The following is a 15,527-nucleotide window of genomic DNA, read 5'->3' on the forward strand; positions in this document are numbered from 1 at the left end:
ATTAGTGTTCAAAGTTCGAAGAGTTGAATGCACTCACTTCAGGGCTCTCTTGCTTTATTTTTGTAAAACCAATATCTCAGATTGTGGATGGATAGTTTCTGGCTCGGTGGTTATCTCGTCATAGATAAATGTGCTATTGTTTCATACGTACTTTTTTTTTTTTAATGACTTTTTACCAGCTCGAGCAATTGTGTATATAATATTTCACAAAAGACATTAGGAATAAAATGATTCTAAGCGTTCGGCTGTTTGATGGAATACCCTGAAGTCAGCACAATATATGTATATATATATATATATATATATATATATATATACACATATATATATAGAATATATACATACATACATATATATATATATATTATATATATATAAAGATAATTCACACTATTCTACTTGTCAAGTAATAAAAATAGAGATTGCATAGATTGAGATTCGTAGCAGATTACCTTGAGTGGTACGCCCTATATAGAATATCCTTTCGAGTCTTATAACGTGAGATTCATTCATTCTTTGCGTCTAATATGAATTCATTCTTTTAGGATAATTCATACTTGCGCTTATGGGGCTGTTGAAATGGAGTATTTCGTACTTTAGCGTACTTCCATACAAACATTTATATTACCGTCTAGTTACACACGTCACTTTGAAATCTTTAAAGACAAAAGGTTAATCAAGAAAACGTAGAGAAATTTTTTTTAGACGATTTTATGATTCCATCTTCGATATGTCTATGAATTTGGTGTTTCGTTCGCCGGTGTTTCGCGGAATAATTTACAAATATGTACTAATATCGCGATATTTCGTTATCCTTAAGGTCTAACGTTCCCCTTTGTCGTCAAAACTTTCAAAGTCCTTATTATACGCTAAAATTCTTAAAACTTCGAGAAGAACACCGATCGGACTCCGAAAGCTTACCCGCGGACTTGATTGCATTATCTTTTTTTTTTTGTGCTTTCCTCGCATGTCGAATGCAAAAACGTACAAACTTTCGAATCACTTATTGCGACGATGGCATACACGATAATAACTTTAACGCGAAATATCATACCGACATATTGAGTATTTAATTGCGCTCCCAAGGGCGAAATATCGAGTCATTACAATATGTATCGTCAAAGGTACAACTTTTTTTATACTTTGAATTCAAACGATCTCTTTCCTTCTTCATCTTATCATTTCTCAGCGACGTAACAAAGCGTTACACGAATTTAGCATATAACTTTGTATATGTATTGCTTGTACTTCCACTTTAAAACGCCTTTCTCGCCATCGAAACGACTCCCATAAAATCACGAATAAAATGCGATTTATATATACATTATATTTGTTCCGATATATATGTATCCATCGCGATAAAGCGACACGAATATTTTCCATTCTCATATATGGCCCACACCGAGAATGGTTTTGCTTTTATTGCTAATCCGTACCCTCCGTTAAAAAGAAAAGACCAGGAGGATCCTTTCCAAAGATGGTCTGGTCCATCTATTGAGATGCGGAAAATCGATGAGCCCTTCGATCGCATCTCACATCGTACCAACGATACGTCATTGTCGTCTACCAGCGAAATCGAGAACGTTTCCTGAATTTTCTATTTGTGCGATGAGCGCTGGAAAGTTAGATTTATCCCGGCAGGAATCATATGCCCGTGCCGTTTCGATACGCATCCTGAAACATACCGGTTAAATATTTTCTCTTCTTTCATGTAAAAAAAAAAAAAAGAAATAAATGTATATATTATAAATATAGTCATTAATTAAACGCATATAAAAAGTATATATATATATGTGTGTGTATATATGTATATATATTTTCAATGTATATTATTAATATCGAAGCGGAGAGATGTCAACAAGAATTGCAATTTTATTTGTATAGGGAAAAAAAGCAACGTATATACCTCTTCATTGCAGGTCTTCCTCGCACTTGGGAATGTCGAAGATCTCGGCGAAGAGAGGTGGCAGCTTCAGCTTCGTCCAATTTCTCCTAAACCAATCTAAAAGATTTGCGTGCCTTGCACCAAGCGCCCTGAGTTCCGGTATCCTCTGAGAAACTCCAGATATGCTGGCACAGCCAGACGCCGAGGCTGCTTCTCCACCTGTGCCATTGTGATTTCTTGAAGTTTGCACTCTGAGAGCTTCCAAAAGACGATCCTGAAGCCTCTGGACCGCTTTAACGTCGTTAAGACCAGCCCTTTCTCCGAGAAGCACTGCACCCGAAAAGAGACCTAATTCGGCGTCTGTCAGCTGATGAGCGTTTAAAGATGATGTGAATTGCATCAAGGCGGCCACGAAGTCGGGCTAAATTTGATCAAATAGAAAAATCGAAAGATCAATAAATATCATTAAATGTGAACATTTACTTAATAATTGCTAGGTTTAATTGAATAGATAATAAACGTAGAAAAGATAATGTAGAAAAGCATACCTCATACATGAGTTCCATTTGTTGCCTGGTGATATAAGTACCATCCTCGAAGGTCATCGAGCTATCGGTGGTCATCTTGGAAATGTGACTAAGCCAGACCTCGAAGAAGCCAACCTTTATAAGAATGAGTTGATCGTCCTGCGAGAGATCACAGAATCCTGGAACCCTCTTGGCAAATTCTACCACCCTCTGTACCGACGGTGTGACTCTAGTAGCGAACTGTTGCCACAGCCAGATTCTCTGCGATTCAACGGTCTCCGCAGTTGAGGAGGCCGCCTCTGGATCTTCTGGGCTGGCCGGCTGCGAAGAATCACTCGCCTAATCAGCAGGATTACAATAGAAACACGCATTGCTGCCAATTCCAGCAAAGAATGTCAAAACTTTTGTACTAATTCAACAAGGTATCTAAGAAGAGATCGTTCTCAAAGAACCACCTTGGAGAACAAATTGTATTAACGTACTAATATTTTTGGACTTGAATTGAAAAAATAATAAAAACAAAAAAGAAGAAGAAGAAGAAAAGAAAAAATACGATGGACGACGTATATTTAAGTCGACGACTTTAACTTATCGCATTTTTAAGAGAAAAGGATTATTAAAAATTGTCAAAGGCCACTCTCAAAATCAGGTTACTCTTGGTATCCTCCAATACTTGATCTGCCACTGATAATTCTTTTAAGCATCCACACGAGAAGATCGATACGTCGGATTCATTAAACGTTGAACGATGAAGTACCTCATTAACGAGTACAGAACTCTTATTTATTACATTACATCCCCGTTTGCAGGGAAGGCAAAAGCAATGGTCTCTACAAGATCTGTTAAGTGTCTTACCGGTATTATCATGGGCTTTCGTATAAGACCCCTCGTGGATTCCTCAGTAAAACCGCAATGCGCGTGATGCGCTTGCGACACTTGAAGGATAACATCGTAGACTGCCAACTGCTTAACGTCCGTGTCGGATTGATCAGCTTCAGCGACCGCTGATGGAGGTATTCTTGGCATGGCGTTGCCTCCTTGTCCGTTATTGTTATTATTATTATTGTTATTATTTTGACTGCTTGTGTTGTTATTGTTGTTGTTATTATTATTGTTATTGTTATTGTTGTTATTGCCAGTGCCAGCGGAAGACGTGAGCTGTTGCACGCCAGTTGTAGTCGTCGATGTGGTCGTCGTCGTGGTCGTAGGTACGGAATCTTCAGGGCCTCGTTCTCGCGAACGTTTCGGCACTCTGCCGTATCTGACAGCTGTACAATATATTATACGTTATATTTAACATTTATTTATGCGTTTATTTTATTATTATTATATTTGCTTTCAGACGAAACACGAAATTTCGATTATAGAGAGGTAATGAGTAATGACCATAGAACGGTATATGATATATGATATATTTGATTACTTCGTGGGTGGCCACTAATGGATGTTAATTTTCAAATAAAAGCAAAGAGAGAATACGCGATAATCGACGATAAAAGCTTTTCACGATACGGCAATATATATATATATATATATATATATATATATATATATGTATGTATACATATATCTTTGTCGATATACATATATACGCATATACATCGACATTCATATTTAATTATATTTCTATTTCCATGGAAAACAACACTGATTCACGTAAGCTTATTACGTTCAGGAAAAAGGGAACGTGAAGTTTCGACTTAAGCGTCATATGCACATGTATGTTGCTCGATAGAACTTTGACGTTTAATTATGCACGCAACTTCTGTCTCTCTTTTTCTCATTCTCTCTCTCTCTCTTTCTCTTTCTCTTTCTTTTTCTCTTTCTCTTTCTCTTTCTCTTTCTCTTTCTCTTTCTCTTCCTCTTTCTCTCTTTCACCACGTTTATTTTACCACTCGTCGCTGCCGGCCAACGGAAGCTCGTACAGTAAAGTTGACGTCGCGTTGAGATGAGTTTCCGTACTTGAATTTCTAGTTTTCTAATCTAACGATATACATATCTAACATGATAATGAATGATGTCGCTCTGTAATAGCAGATTTTATGTAAATATTTTCTTATTTTTTATATCTTTAATCAAATGAAAAACAGAAGTGAAAACGTTTTCTAGTATATGTTACTCTTATTAAAATACAATCTTGAGATTAATCAACTGTGAAGTTAAAAAAATGTTGGTTTTTCAAAATGTATGTTTCTCAAGGTTAAAACGTTAGAGGTTATCATATATTGAAGTAATAAGTAGTATTATTTTTAGAAAAGAAAAAAAAAACAGGAAGAAAAAAGAAATAAAAAGCTCTCGAAATTGTTTGATATAAAACTCCTAACAACTTTGTTAGTTGAATTATGGTTAATTCATGATATCATTATTCTGACGTACGATAATTATCTATGGAAAGCAGTTTGATTATTTGATCTTATCTGATACTTACAATCCCTGGACATGCCGACAGCTAGGCACTTCTTGAATCTGCAATACTGGCAGCGATTCCGATTTAATCTGATCACTAGACACTTGCCGTCCCTCAGGCACCTGTATTCTATCTGCTTTTGTATGCTTCTTCTGAAGAATCCCTATGGATGAAAAACAAGTCTTAAACTGGATAAATCGGATATCATTATATAGAAATTATCGGAGATCGACGAACAGGATCGACGAAGAAAAATATCTATAATAGTTTCATCGAGTCTTTTCTATTTAAAAACTTATAACACGAATGTCATGGAGCATCGATAGAATAAATAGATTTAAACTTAAATTTAAATCTCGAAAACACATACTATATTTCACGGTACTTTCTTTTTCGTTGATTGTTGCCACGACGGAGAATAAAACTGAATTATGCATTAGTTATATTTATCATTAACCCAAAGAGGAATGGAATAATATCAAGAGACAAAAGTTATATTTCGAAGAAAGAAATTATTCAATGCATCGAGATACAGATTCTTAAACATTTCTTTTCACGATTGATCATCGATTTTAACGGGAACCGTGATAGAATTCACCTTCGCCGAAGAGGTTCAATTTGATATTAAACGTAGTAGTTCAAGTAATCTGGAGTTCGCCTGATCGAATCGGAAATGGAAAGAACATTGGGATCTTCCAGCATAGAGAACGGATGAAAATTAATTAGACGAGATTCGTTTCCTAGTTGCTTCAGAAGATAGAAGTAGCCAAATGACATACGCAAACACACACACACACACACACAGATACACTCGTGTATGTATTAAAATGTAATAAAATATCAAAGTGTACGTGGGTAGGTATTTACGTATGTAAAAGTATATAAAATTTGCTTTTCAGGATTGTTTAATTTTTTTATAAGAGTATTAAATTCACATTTGTAATTTGAAAGAAATTATTCATCCAAGTATGTAGGATATTCGAAATAAAGCTTGATAGAATTCAAATTAGGGATTCACGATTTAAAAGATTGCTTTCGACGATGACCCAGTTTCGTATTATTAATTTGAAAGTGAAAATTAGTTGAACCTTATTTAGGTTAATCCATTTTTATGGATATTAAAATACTCGAGGGAGGGAAGAATCGAAGAGAGAGGGAGGGAGAGAGAGAGAGAGAGAGAGAGAGAGAGAGAGAGAGAGAGAGAGAGAGAGAACAAGAGAAGAAAATATATCAACGTAGAAATGTATAGAGTTTACGTTTATTACGAATCGTTAATAATTGGTAACAAAACGGGAACTGTTTGCCTAAATAGAAAATTAATGAAAACGAGTTAATGAGAAGAAAAACAACATCGACATTTTCAAAAATAAATTATAACAAAATTTTCAATATTAAACGCGATGATAGGTGAATGAAATAATGAAGAATCGTGCGAACATGTCGTTTCCTTTAGCGATCGAAAACTGAGATCCTCTGTCTATTAACATTGGTATCAATTAATTAAAAGTAAGCATTGGTAATGGTTCGACTGCATTGCTGATGCGTATCCCACGTCCGATATCCTGCAGAGCGCATGGAATATCGTGAAACAGCTGCCTGTAATATAGTTCCCCATTCGTGGCAAAAATCAATACTTATGTCACACGCCGTATCAACGTGCGCGTCTACTACAAGCGCTAAAGAAAATAATAATAGAAATGATTCGTCGAAATTGAATGAAGAATGGTGAAACATCGTATCTCCGATTATTTGTCTATTAAATGTTCGAAACAGTAATGTTCGTTATATCAAGACACCTTGAAAGAAAAATAAAAGAAATATTAGAGAAACATAAAGGTAATGATTAATTTAAAAATTGAATTATTTCTTAAAAATTCATATACATAGCAAAATAAAAAAGTCGATAAAAAATGAACACGCGAGATTCGAAACGGTGACTAATAAGAACAGTCACAAAGCTAATATCTTTAAGTTTTATCGTTTCATTTAAGAGCAATTCGTTTCAAGTACTTTCGTTCATTGAAATATATGACATGAGCTATAAAATCGATCGAAAGTTTGCAAAAGTTTAATCACGTACGAGACGACTCGTATTAACTCGTATATATAGATTCGAGTGAAAGGCTTAAAAGTATTATAATTATTTTACTATAATTTTCGATCGAGTAGAGGGAAAGAAAAAAGAAAAAAAGAAAAAAGAAGAAAAAACTCGATGCGACAAGTTGCATAATAATCTAAGTGTATGATTTCTTCCGTGAAGAGAGTAGCAGCTATAGACACTGGTCGTGTATGTCGATCGAATGTGACGGGAGTCGCCAGTAGTAAAAGTATTGAGTGGTCGGACAATGTAAAGAAAACCTTAAAACTTTCCTTTGGCGACTAAAATTGAAAGATTGCTATGGCGATAACAGCATTCTTTGATATCAAATCAATCATTTATTTCCGGATTTTTCTGACGGACTCAGAATGAAGCCAAATTTTCATCTCACCACATTTCATATTTATTGGATTGCGAAATATTTCATTATACTCGATAATTCTCAAAAGTTCGAGAAACACGATGAAACTTTCAAATAAAGATTTAAAATCTTAAAATTATTAAGACTTTAAGCCGATAAATTCTACAATTTCTAAAATACAATTACACAACATTAACAATAAAATATACCTGTCCAATAATTTAGCGTAAAAAAAAAAAGAATATGAAAGATTACGAAAGTGGTTTAATTGAAAATAATATAAATATTTTTTATTAAAACAATGAAGTATTTAAAATTATAGAATTAGAACAATACGTTTTAATCAGGCTATTGTCACAAAATATTAATCATGTTATCGTTTTATAAACATTTATAAAACTCTTAACATTTTTAATAGCAAGTGTATTTGTATTGCTTTCAGCGCGAAAAGAATCCACTTTAACCGCGAACGAGTTGTACTCCATACGTTTATTAAATTTTAATAGTTAGATATTTAATAGTCAGCAGTATCAAGTCACGATTACTCTGGTCTCATCGTGTATATATATATATATATATATATATATATATATATATATCCCACTTTCTTTGTCTCTCTCTCTTTCTCTCGAAAATCAAGAGAAAAGACGTCTCACATTTTCGAGCGTACTCTCATCATATTGAAAACGTACCATGGAATCGAAAGTTGTGCGTGTGTGTTCAGTGTTCACATACATATATAGGCGGAGATGGGATCTTCGTTGATACGTGTGTTTGTACGTGTATATGTGTGTATATATATATATCATATATTATATATTATATATTATATATATATATATGAGTATGTATGTGTTTGTACGATCGCGAGAATGCACCAATTCACCGTTAACTCTGGCCTTAGGGCTTCCGTGTTTCAATCTCAGACGAGGAGTGCCGCTCGATCGGCGGATATGCATCTCGTGCAAAGCTTAAGGTCTATTCACACAATGAACGTTGAGCTTCCTTGTAGAAACATCGTTAGGAGTCAATTCAAAGTACGATTTGTACGTTCCTTTACAATCGGGACTTCTATTGTGTATCTTTTCATCTTTATGTCTCAACAATAACGTCTGGGTACTAAATACAGATGTGTGTGTATGTGTATATATATATATATATATATATATATATATATATATATTTGTATAAAGATTAAATCAGATGCGTATATATATATATTTGTATAAATCAATGTAGAGAAAAGTAATATCTATATGAAAATACTCATAGAGAATAGTTAATATTTTAATCATGTAAATTCGTACTGTTTTTTTTTTTCCTTAAACGAACTTGGTATTTTTTTCAAAAAGAAAATTTCAGATATTTATGATTAAACGTGTTATCGATCGAGATTACAACGAATGTAATCTTTTGCCACTTTCGTCTCTTTTGTTCGGTATTACTCGACGAGTTCTGTCATTACTACATCGAAATTGCGAATTGCAGAGCTAATTACAGTAATTTCGGACTCGTACAACACGTTCCCCGAACGAAAAGAGATATGAATTGTTATTTATATCGGTACGTCTCGTGGGGGCAATAACGATACACGTACAAAAGCGCAGAAGGGAGCGCACGAGAGCACACAAAGTAGATGATCGCTCGTTTCCTTCGCGCTCCGGGCTCCCTGTAATTTATTGCACCTCGTCGCTTGCTTCGCTAATACTAATTATACTTTCGTACTGATCACGAAGCGCGTAGGTTAATGTTCGCAATGCGTAACGTCGCTCAATAACATGTCTAACAATGAATTTACACTCGAAAACGTGTCACTCTCATCATATTGCATTTTCATCCTTCATGTGGGAGCATTGTGATATATCCTATTTTTTTCTTTTTTTCTCTAGAGAAATTTTATCATAATTTTTTAAGATAGAAGAAATTAACACAACAAATATTTGTGTGTGTGTGTGTATAAAACGAAAAAATTATTTAACTATTATTACTTTAAACTTCTCTCATAAATATGCTTACATTAGTTTCTTAGTAGCAAAAATATAAGCAAAGCGTTATCTAAACTTTCGGTGAGAATTATGAACGTATCTTTGACATAATCGTATACTACGTCCCACAGTTTCTATAAACATCCTTCCATAATTGCTTTACTCGAGATAAAGTGAAATAGGATATGCAGCTCCATCGCAGGTGTTTCTCTGTACCATAGCTATAAATCTTTCTAATCTAGGCGATCTAACCGATCTCTCTTCGCTCTCTCGAAAGTCGATCGATCGTTACATCGTATGTGTTAACTTACGAAAGACATACAGAAGAAGTAAAAGAAGAGAAAGACAAAGACAGAAAACAGAAATAGATAGATAGATAAATACAGAGAAAGAGAGAAAGAAAGAGAGAGAGAGACAGAGAGAGGGAAAGAGAAAATGATCAATAATTATCTAGATGATTCAAAACGAAAAAAATAAGAATCATAAAGTAACGATCTTCGTAGTCAGTTTATCGACTCGATTTATCGACGAAAACGGATCCTTACTTACCTTGCACCCCTCGCAGCTAGTAACACCGTAGTGATAACCGCTCGCCTTGTCACCGCAAACTTTACAAGGTACAAAACTTTTAGCGGGCGTCGAACTGTTGGAATCGGCTGCCGCGTAATGTTGCTCTGAAAAAGGAAAAAAAGGTTCGAGGATGAATACAGGGATAAAGCTTTACACACTAGAAACAATGCGTGAACGAACGAATAGTTTCATGTAAAATCAATGCATTTCTTGGAACAAAACATTTTTGATTTCGTTTGAAATCAAAGGTTCTTTGTTCCAACGTAGATAGGTACGCATACATATGTATAACCGAAAGAATTTTTCAGTAAGAGTAACATATTTTTTGTCCATTTGTGTTTTATTTTTTATTTTTTTTATTTTTTTACGAAATTGCTCGACAAACTTTCTAGGAGAGACTTATTTGTGTATCCACTTCTATGGAAATTCTTTCAAGAATAAAGATAAAGTCATTCGTGTAGTAAAGGGAGAAATAGAGACAGAGAGATAGACAGACAGACAGAGAGAGAGGGGGGGGGAAGAGGAAAAAGAAAAAAAGACAAACATAAAAGACAATCATTCGAAAGGTTCTTTCTCCGTTCTGTTTCATAGTGCTTTCTCGTAACAGTTGCGTCGCTCGAAGGCGTTGGCAAGATACAAGGAGAGTTCGAAAGATGAAGAAAGAAAAGGTAGGAATAAAAGAAATAGAAGAAAAAGAAGAGAAGGAGGAGGAGGAGGAGGAGTAGGAGGAAGATGAGGAAGATGAGGAAGAAGAAGAAGAAGAAGAAGAAGAAGAAGAAGAAGAAGAGAAGTAAAGGCAAGGAAGGGAATAGACGCTCCTGCGGTCGAGGTCTGGCGTAACGGAAAGCCGGCATCACCGTTACGCGAAGAAGTGGACGGAGAAGGGAAGTAGTAGTCGACCGCTCGAAGGAAGATACTCTCTTCTTCGACACGGATGGAAAGAGATGCGAGAGGAACGCCGATGGAGGGAAGAAAGGAAAAAGGAAGGGTAAAAAGGCGAAACGGGGCCGGGGCCGGGTCTGTGAAGGGAGATGAAGAATACTGAACCGTACGTACGTACGTACGTATGTACTTGTATGTGCTGTCGAGTCGAGTAAGTACTTGTGACGTTTACCGTTCGTCTCTATCGAAATTGAACGAGCTTCTCTTTATATGACGAAAGGATCCTTAAGAAGAAGGACACTTAACTAATTTTTGTCGAGGGCACATTTTTCTACTCTTCTGAAATTGAATTATAAGATGGGACATTGGCGAACATTAATAATTCTATATACAAGTACTATTTCATCTATATATATATATATATATATTTAATTTATCAGGAATAGATATAGAATATTTTATATGTATATATGTATATATTAGTATGTGTAGGTACTTGTAACGTTTTCTGGTATTACACGTCATTCGTAACGAACGGTACTCTTTTCCTTATTTCGTAGCGGGTTCGTAAAGACTATTATAAGGATCTATCTCCTCCGCCGTTATCCCACGTTCGAAAGCGGCGTTACTCCTTTTTCGAGAGCGTTCGTGGACGCGTTCGGCTATAATGACTTCTATGTACTTACACACACACGCGTGTATATATATATATATATATATATATATATATATATAAAAGCTAGACAGACTCGTTCGGCTTGTTTCACGTTTCTCTACTTGCAACGTGATACGAACGATGAGAACTCTCCTTGAGATCCTTCTTAAGAATAGAGGGAATAGAACAAAATGAGGAAGATAAGAAAAAAAAGATTAAAAGATTGAATTATTTTATAAATCTAAGATATCGATATAAGATTAATATATATATATATATATATATATATTTATTAAAAGATAGATAAATATATCAAATATATCTAAAAGATAGATAAATATATACGTTTACAGTTATACGAGTTTTCGTAATAAACTTTGACACTTTAACGGTGTCAAAGAGTGTTGAAGTTTTCGCTAATTTAGTGAGATAAGAAAGTTTAGCTCGAAGAAAAGCTAGTCGAAGAGCCTATTCGTTAAGCTAGTATTCGAACCGAACGTGTCCGCGAATAAATCTCAATGGTTTAAGTACTTCCTCGTATGGCAATTATAGAGCATTTTAATAGCGACTTAATCGTTCGTGCCGATGCAAATTTCGTCGTTTCTCCTACGGGACCAACGGCAATAAAAACTCAAGTCGTTCCTCCTTCTTGTTCATTATACACCGAGTCTCGTATTATTTATTGCTAACTGCTACGATAAATTCAATATTACGACGTTCTCATATTTCCCGTATGCTCGCGTACACGCGCGTACGTACACACACACACACACACGTATATATATATGCGCTCACATATACCCGGGAAAGCTTTGTCCGTCTCTTTTCTAACGATCGAATGCGAACTTTACGATTGGCTGCATTGTGCGATGAGAAAAGCACGAAAGCCGATCCACATCCGAAATCCACGTTTATTCTTTTGAAATGAGATCGACGAAAATCCCTTCTATTTTCGAGATAATACCTTTAACGTCTGACGTTTCCTTTCATTCACTGAGAAACCTTTTTCACTTTCACATGTATTTCTATAAAAGAGATTAGATTTTCGAAGATAATCGTCATCGAATCCATTCATTGTCGATCGGTGGTCTATCAAATTTATTGTATTTTCGTTAAACCAGTAGACTCTTTCGACTTCTTCTTTTTCTTATTCTTCTTCTTCTTTTTCTTTTTGATCTTTTTCTTCCAAGATCAAAACTTTTATCTTGAAGATTTATGAAAGATTTCGTTCGCTTCGATAAATCGATTTAATTTATAAGTAGAAATATGACGAACGACGTTCCCTTGGTAAGGCGAACGATTTCAAGATTTTCAAGTGAGTTTTTAAAATCGTTAGACCCTACGTGGAAACATCGATCGTCCTGTCTCTTTTTCTTCATCCTCTTCTTCTTCCTTTCGACGTGGCAGACGTGTCGCGTTCCTTACGGTCTACGTCGACGAACGTAAGAAAGAAAATTCCGTTACTTCGAAGGAAATCCATAAAAAGAACGAACCTGTCACAGCGTTGAAGAAGATCTCGTCTTGTCTTCACAATCACACGATTTTGCTCATCGAACTGGACAGATAATATCTTTTTCTTTACGATAGTAACGTATGTTTATATGTCGGTGTTTAGAAAAAAATTCGACGTACCAGTACTTTTTGCAAAATGATTTTGCAATTTAATTTGGCGATTTGATCTTGACGATAAGTAAATATAAAATATTAATTTGTGGATTTGTAGATTTGTCACATTATGTTGAATTGGAAAATTCATCGAATAACTATACCATGAAATGAAAGATTTTTATATCTCTCAGCATATATTCAACTATATTATTTTTAAGGAAGAAATAAAATTCACGCAACATGTTTTATCGATTTCATCATTTCGATGAAACAATTTCTAACAACGAAAATATGCACTCGATATAAACGGTATGGGAAGCGCGTATGATAAGCAGAATGCATAAACGGTAAAAGCATTTTCCATGCGAAATAAATTCGCTTATGTGCAGGGAATACATTATTCGCTTTGCGAATGTTTTGCATAAAACATTTATAATACTGATAGACATTGCGTGTGGATTTTCACGTAATGCACTGATGTAATTTATTAATTAAAGCGTTGCGACATGGCTCGAATCGTCCCTTCTTTTTTATTCTTTTTTTTTTTATTGGTTTATTTAACGAAGAAGGCGATCGATACCATTACATCGATCCAGAGAAACCGAAAAAAAGAAGAGAGAGAGAGAGAGAGAGAGAGAGAGAGAGAAACTATCTTTCTCCTAAGATGGACCAAATTACTCATCTGAAACTATATAGCCCGAAGAAGAAGTTTTCTCCTTTTCGTCTTTCGATTCTCTTCTTTTCTTTCTTTTTCTTATTCTCAACATACTCTTTGAATGCTGGATATAAATTTTCGCGATAACCCGAGGACGCCACGTTCTCGAGAGAATGCTTCGAGCGTAGCAGTTCGAAAGCTCGAGTCAAGTAGGTACGCTACTCTAAGGCCAAAGTAAGTTCTATCCCTCTTTATTCGAACATCCAACGAATCAACCAACCAACCAACCAACCAACCAACCAACCAACCAACCAACCAACCAACCAACCAACCAACCAACCAACCAACCGACCAACCAACCAACCAACCAGCCAACCCTTCTCGACTTCGTCATCTTACTTCTCCCGTTTATCCAACAGTCCCACGGCACGAGGCTTTCAAACTGGGTCATAATGGTACAAAAACCGTTCGCGAGTCCTTGTCTAATTCCGGGAATTAATACCCAGGCTTGTATGAAATTGTACTCGGTGTATCTGTGCGCGTGTGTACATATATGTATATCTGCCTTTGACGAGCGTTTATGTATGGGTAACGACATAAATCGCTTTGGTATGTACAGGTTTACATGTACATACGTACACGGATATCGGAAGGTACAGAAAACTACCAGTTAAGCACCCAAGCAGGGCTGGTGCTTCACAGGCTAAATTACATCGAGCTCTGCTGCAAGCTCGAGATTTAAAGCTCGCTATCTTCTTTAGTCTCTCTCTCTCTCTCTCTCTCTCTACCTCTCTTTTTTTTTATCTTTCGAGCTCTACCTACCATTCGCTAAATACAAAAGTCGATATAACGATTAATCCTTTTGTGTTTCAAAAGTCCTTTTTTTCTCGTTTAAACGTACATTACGATAAAAGCCAAAGTTAAAACCAAGTCTTACGATCTGTTCCTAGATTATAAGACGTTGACCTAATTATAGGTAAAATCCAAAGCCCCTAAGGATCTTTTCGTAGATTCTCGAAGAAAGTGGTGAGTGCTCGTCGAAACTTGATGATCGTTTGAAAAACCTTTAGAATAAAGCTACGGGAAAATTTAACTTAACGAGCAAAGTTGATGCAGGTAATTAACATATATTTTAAATATATATTGGTAAGTTTATAGAAAGAAAAATATATTATTTTCATACTCGAAAAATTTCATCATTCGTCGACTGCGATATAAAAAAAATAAAACATATTTAATTTTTTTTTTTTAAAGGGAACATATTTTTCAAATATTGCAGGCACATTGTTTTGATTTGTCAGAAAAATTTGTCAGGAAAATAATCTATCTGTTATTTATTATTTGAAAGACAGGCTTTATATACCCGGATGGTGTGATATAAACTCGAGATGGGGGTAGAAAAGGGGAAAGATGGAAAATGATTAATTTAACAGAAACCTCCGTATCGCTGACGGCGTCCAATGTATCCCAGGATAATAATAGCACGTCGTTGAATTAAACACATAGCAAAAGTCGGGTTTGGTTTGCCTCGGTTTTAATGCATATTCGATGTTAACGTTGGTTATCGCGTTAGCGCATGCTTTCGTGCGTCAATCAGAAATTCGTAGATACCTTTAAATGGTATCTCGGATTTCGTTGTTTCACTTTTCAATGACTTACTTACGTTAATAAGTTGAAAACGTACATCGGTAAATTTGATAACTCTGATAAATTTATTTTATTACACGTGATAGACAACCTCATATTTAAAAAAAAAATATTCGCCGCATAGTATATACTTTCAACTCGTTAAATATTTTATTGTCATTAATATACATTCTTTTCGAAACAGTTAGCAGTAAGCACACTTGAGATTTGAGATAAATTGCCAATTATTATTTTAGTCTGAAATTTC

At 35.1% G+C, this 15,527-nt stretch overlaps 1 protein-coding gene across 6 annotated transcripts in view; it reads right to left on the reverse strand.

The window, feature by feature from the left end:
* Positions 1 to 310: 310 nt before the first annotated feature.
* Positions 311 to 15,527, reverse strand: part of LOC122635129 (ecdysone-induced protein 78C-like) — a 73,104-nt gene continuing 57,887 nt past the window's right edge. For 5 of the 6 annotated variants that reach the window (XM_043825015.1, XM_043824997.1, XM_043824968.1 and 2 more), the window contains 6 exons: positions 9,813 to 9,937; positions 4,841 to 4,982; positions 3,268 to 3,680; positions 2,434 to 2,751; positions 1,907 to 2,306; positions 311 to 1,674 (listed from right to left, as the gene is read on the reverse strand). In XM_043825015.1, coding sequence (XP_043680950.1) covers positions 1,911 to 2,306; positions 2,434 to 2,751; positions 3,268 to 3,680; positions 4,841 to 4,982; positions 9,813 to 9,937 — 1,394 coding nt within the window. In that variant the 3' untranslated portion in view covers positions 311 to 1,674; positions 1,907 to 1,910. The remainder of the gene's footprint in view (positions 1,675 to 1,906; positions 2,307 to 2,433; positions 2,752 to 3,267; positions 3,681 to 4,840; positions 4,983 to 9,812; positions 9,938 to 15,527) is intronic. The other variant, XM_043825005.1, reaches the window with a different exon arrangement.

The sequence above is a fragment of the Vespula pensylvanica genome, chromosome 1 (assembly GCF_014466175.1).
Source record: "Vespula pensylvanica isolate Volc-1 chromosome 1, ASM1446617v1, whole genome shotgun sequence".
In the NCBI taxonomy this organism is placed as follows: domain Eukaryota; kingdom Metazoa; phylum Arthropoda; class Insecta; order Hymenoptera; family Vespidae; genus Vespula; species Vespula pensylvanica.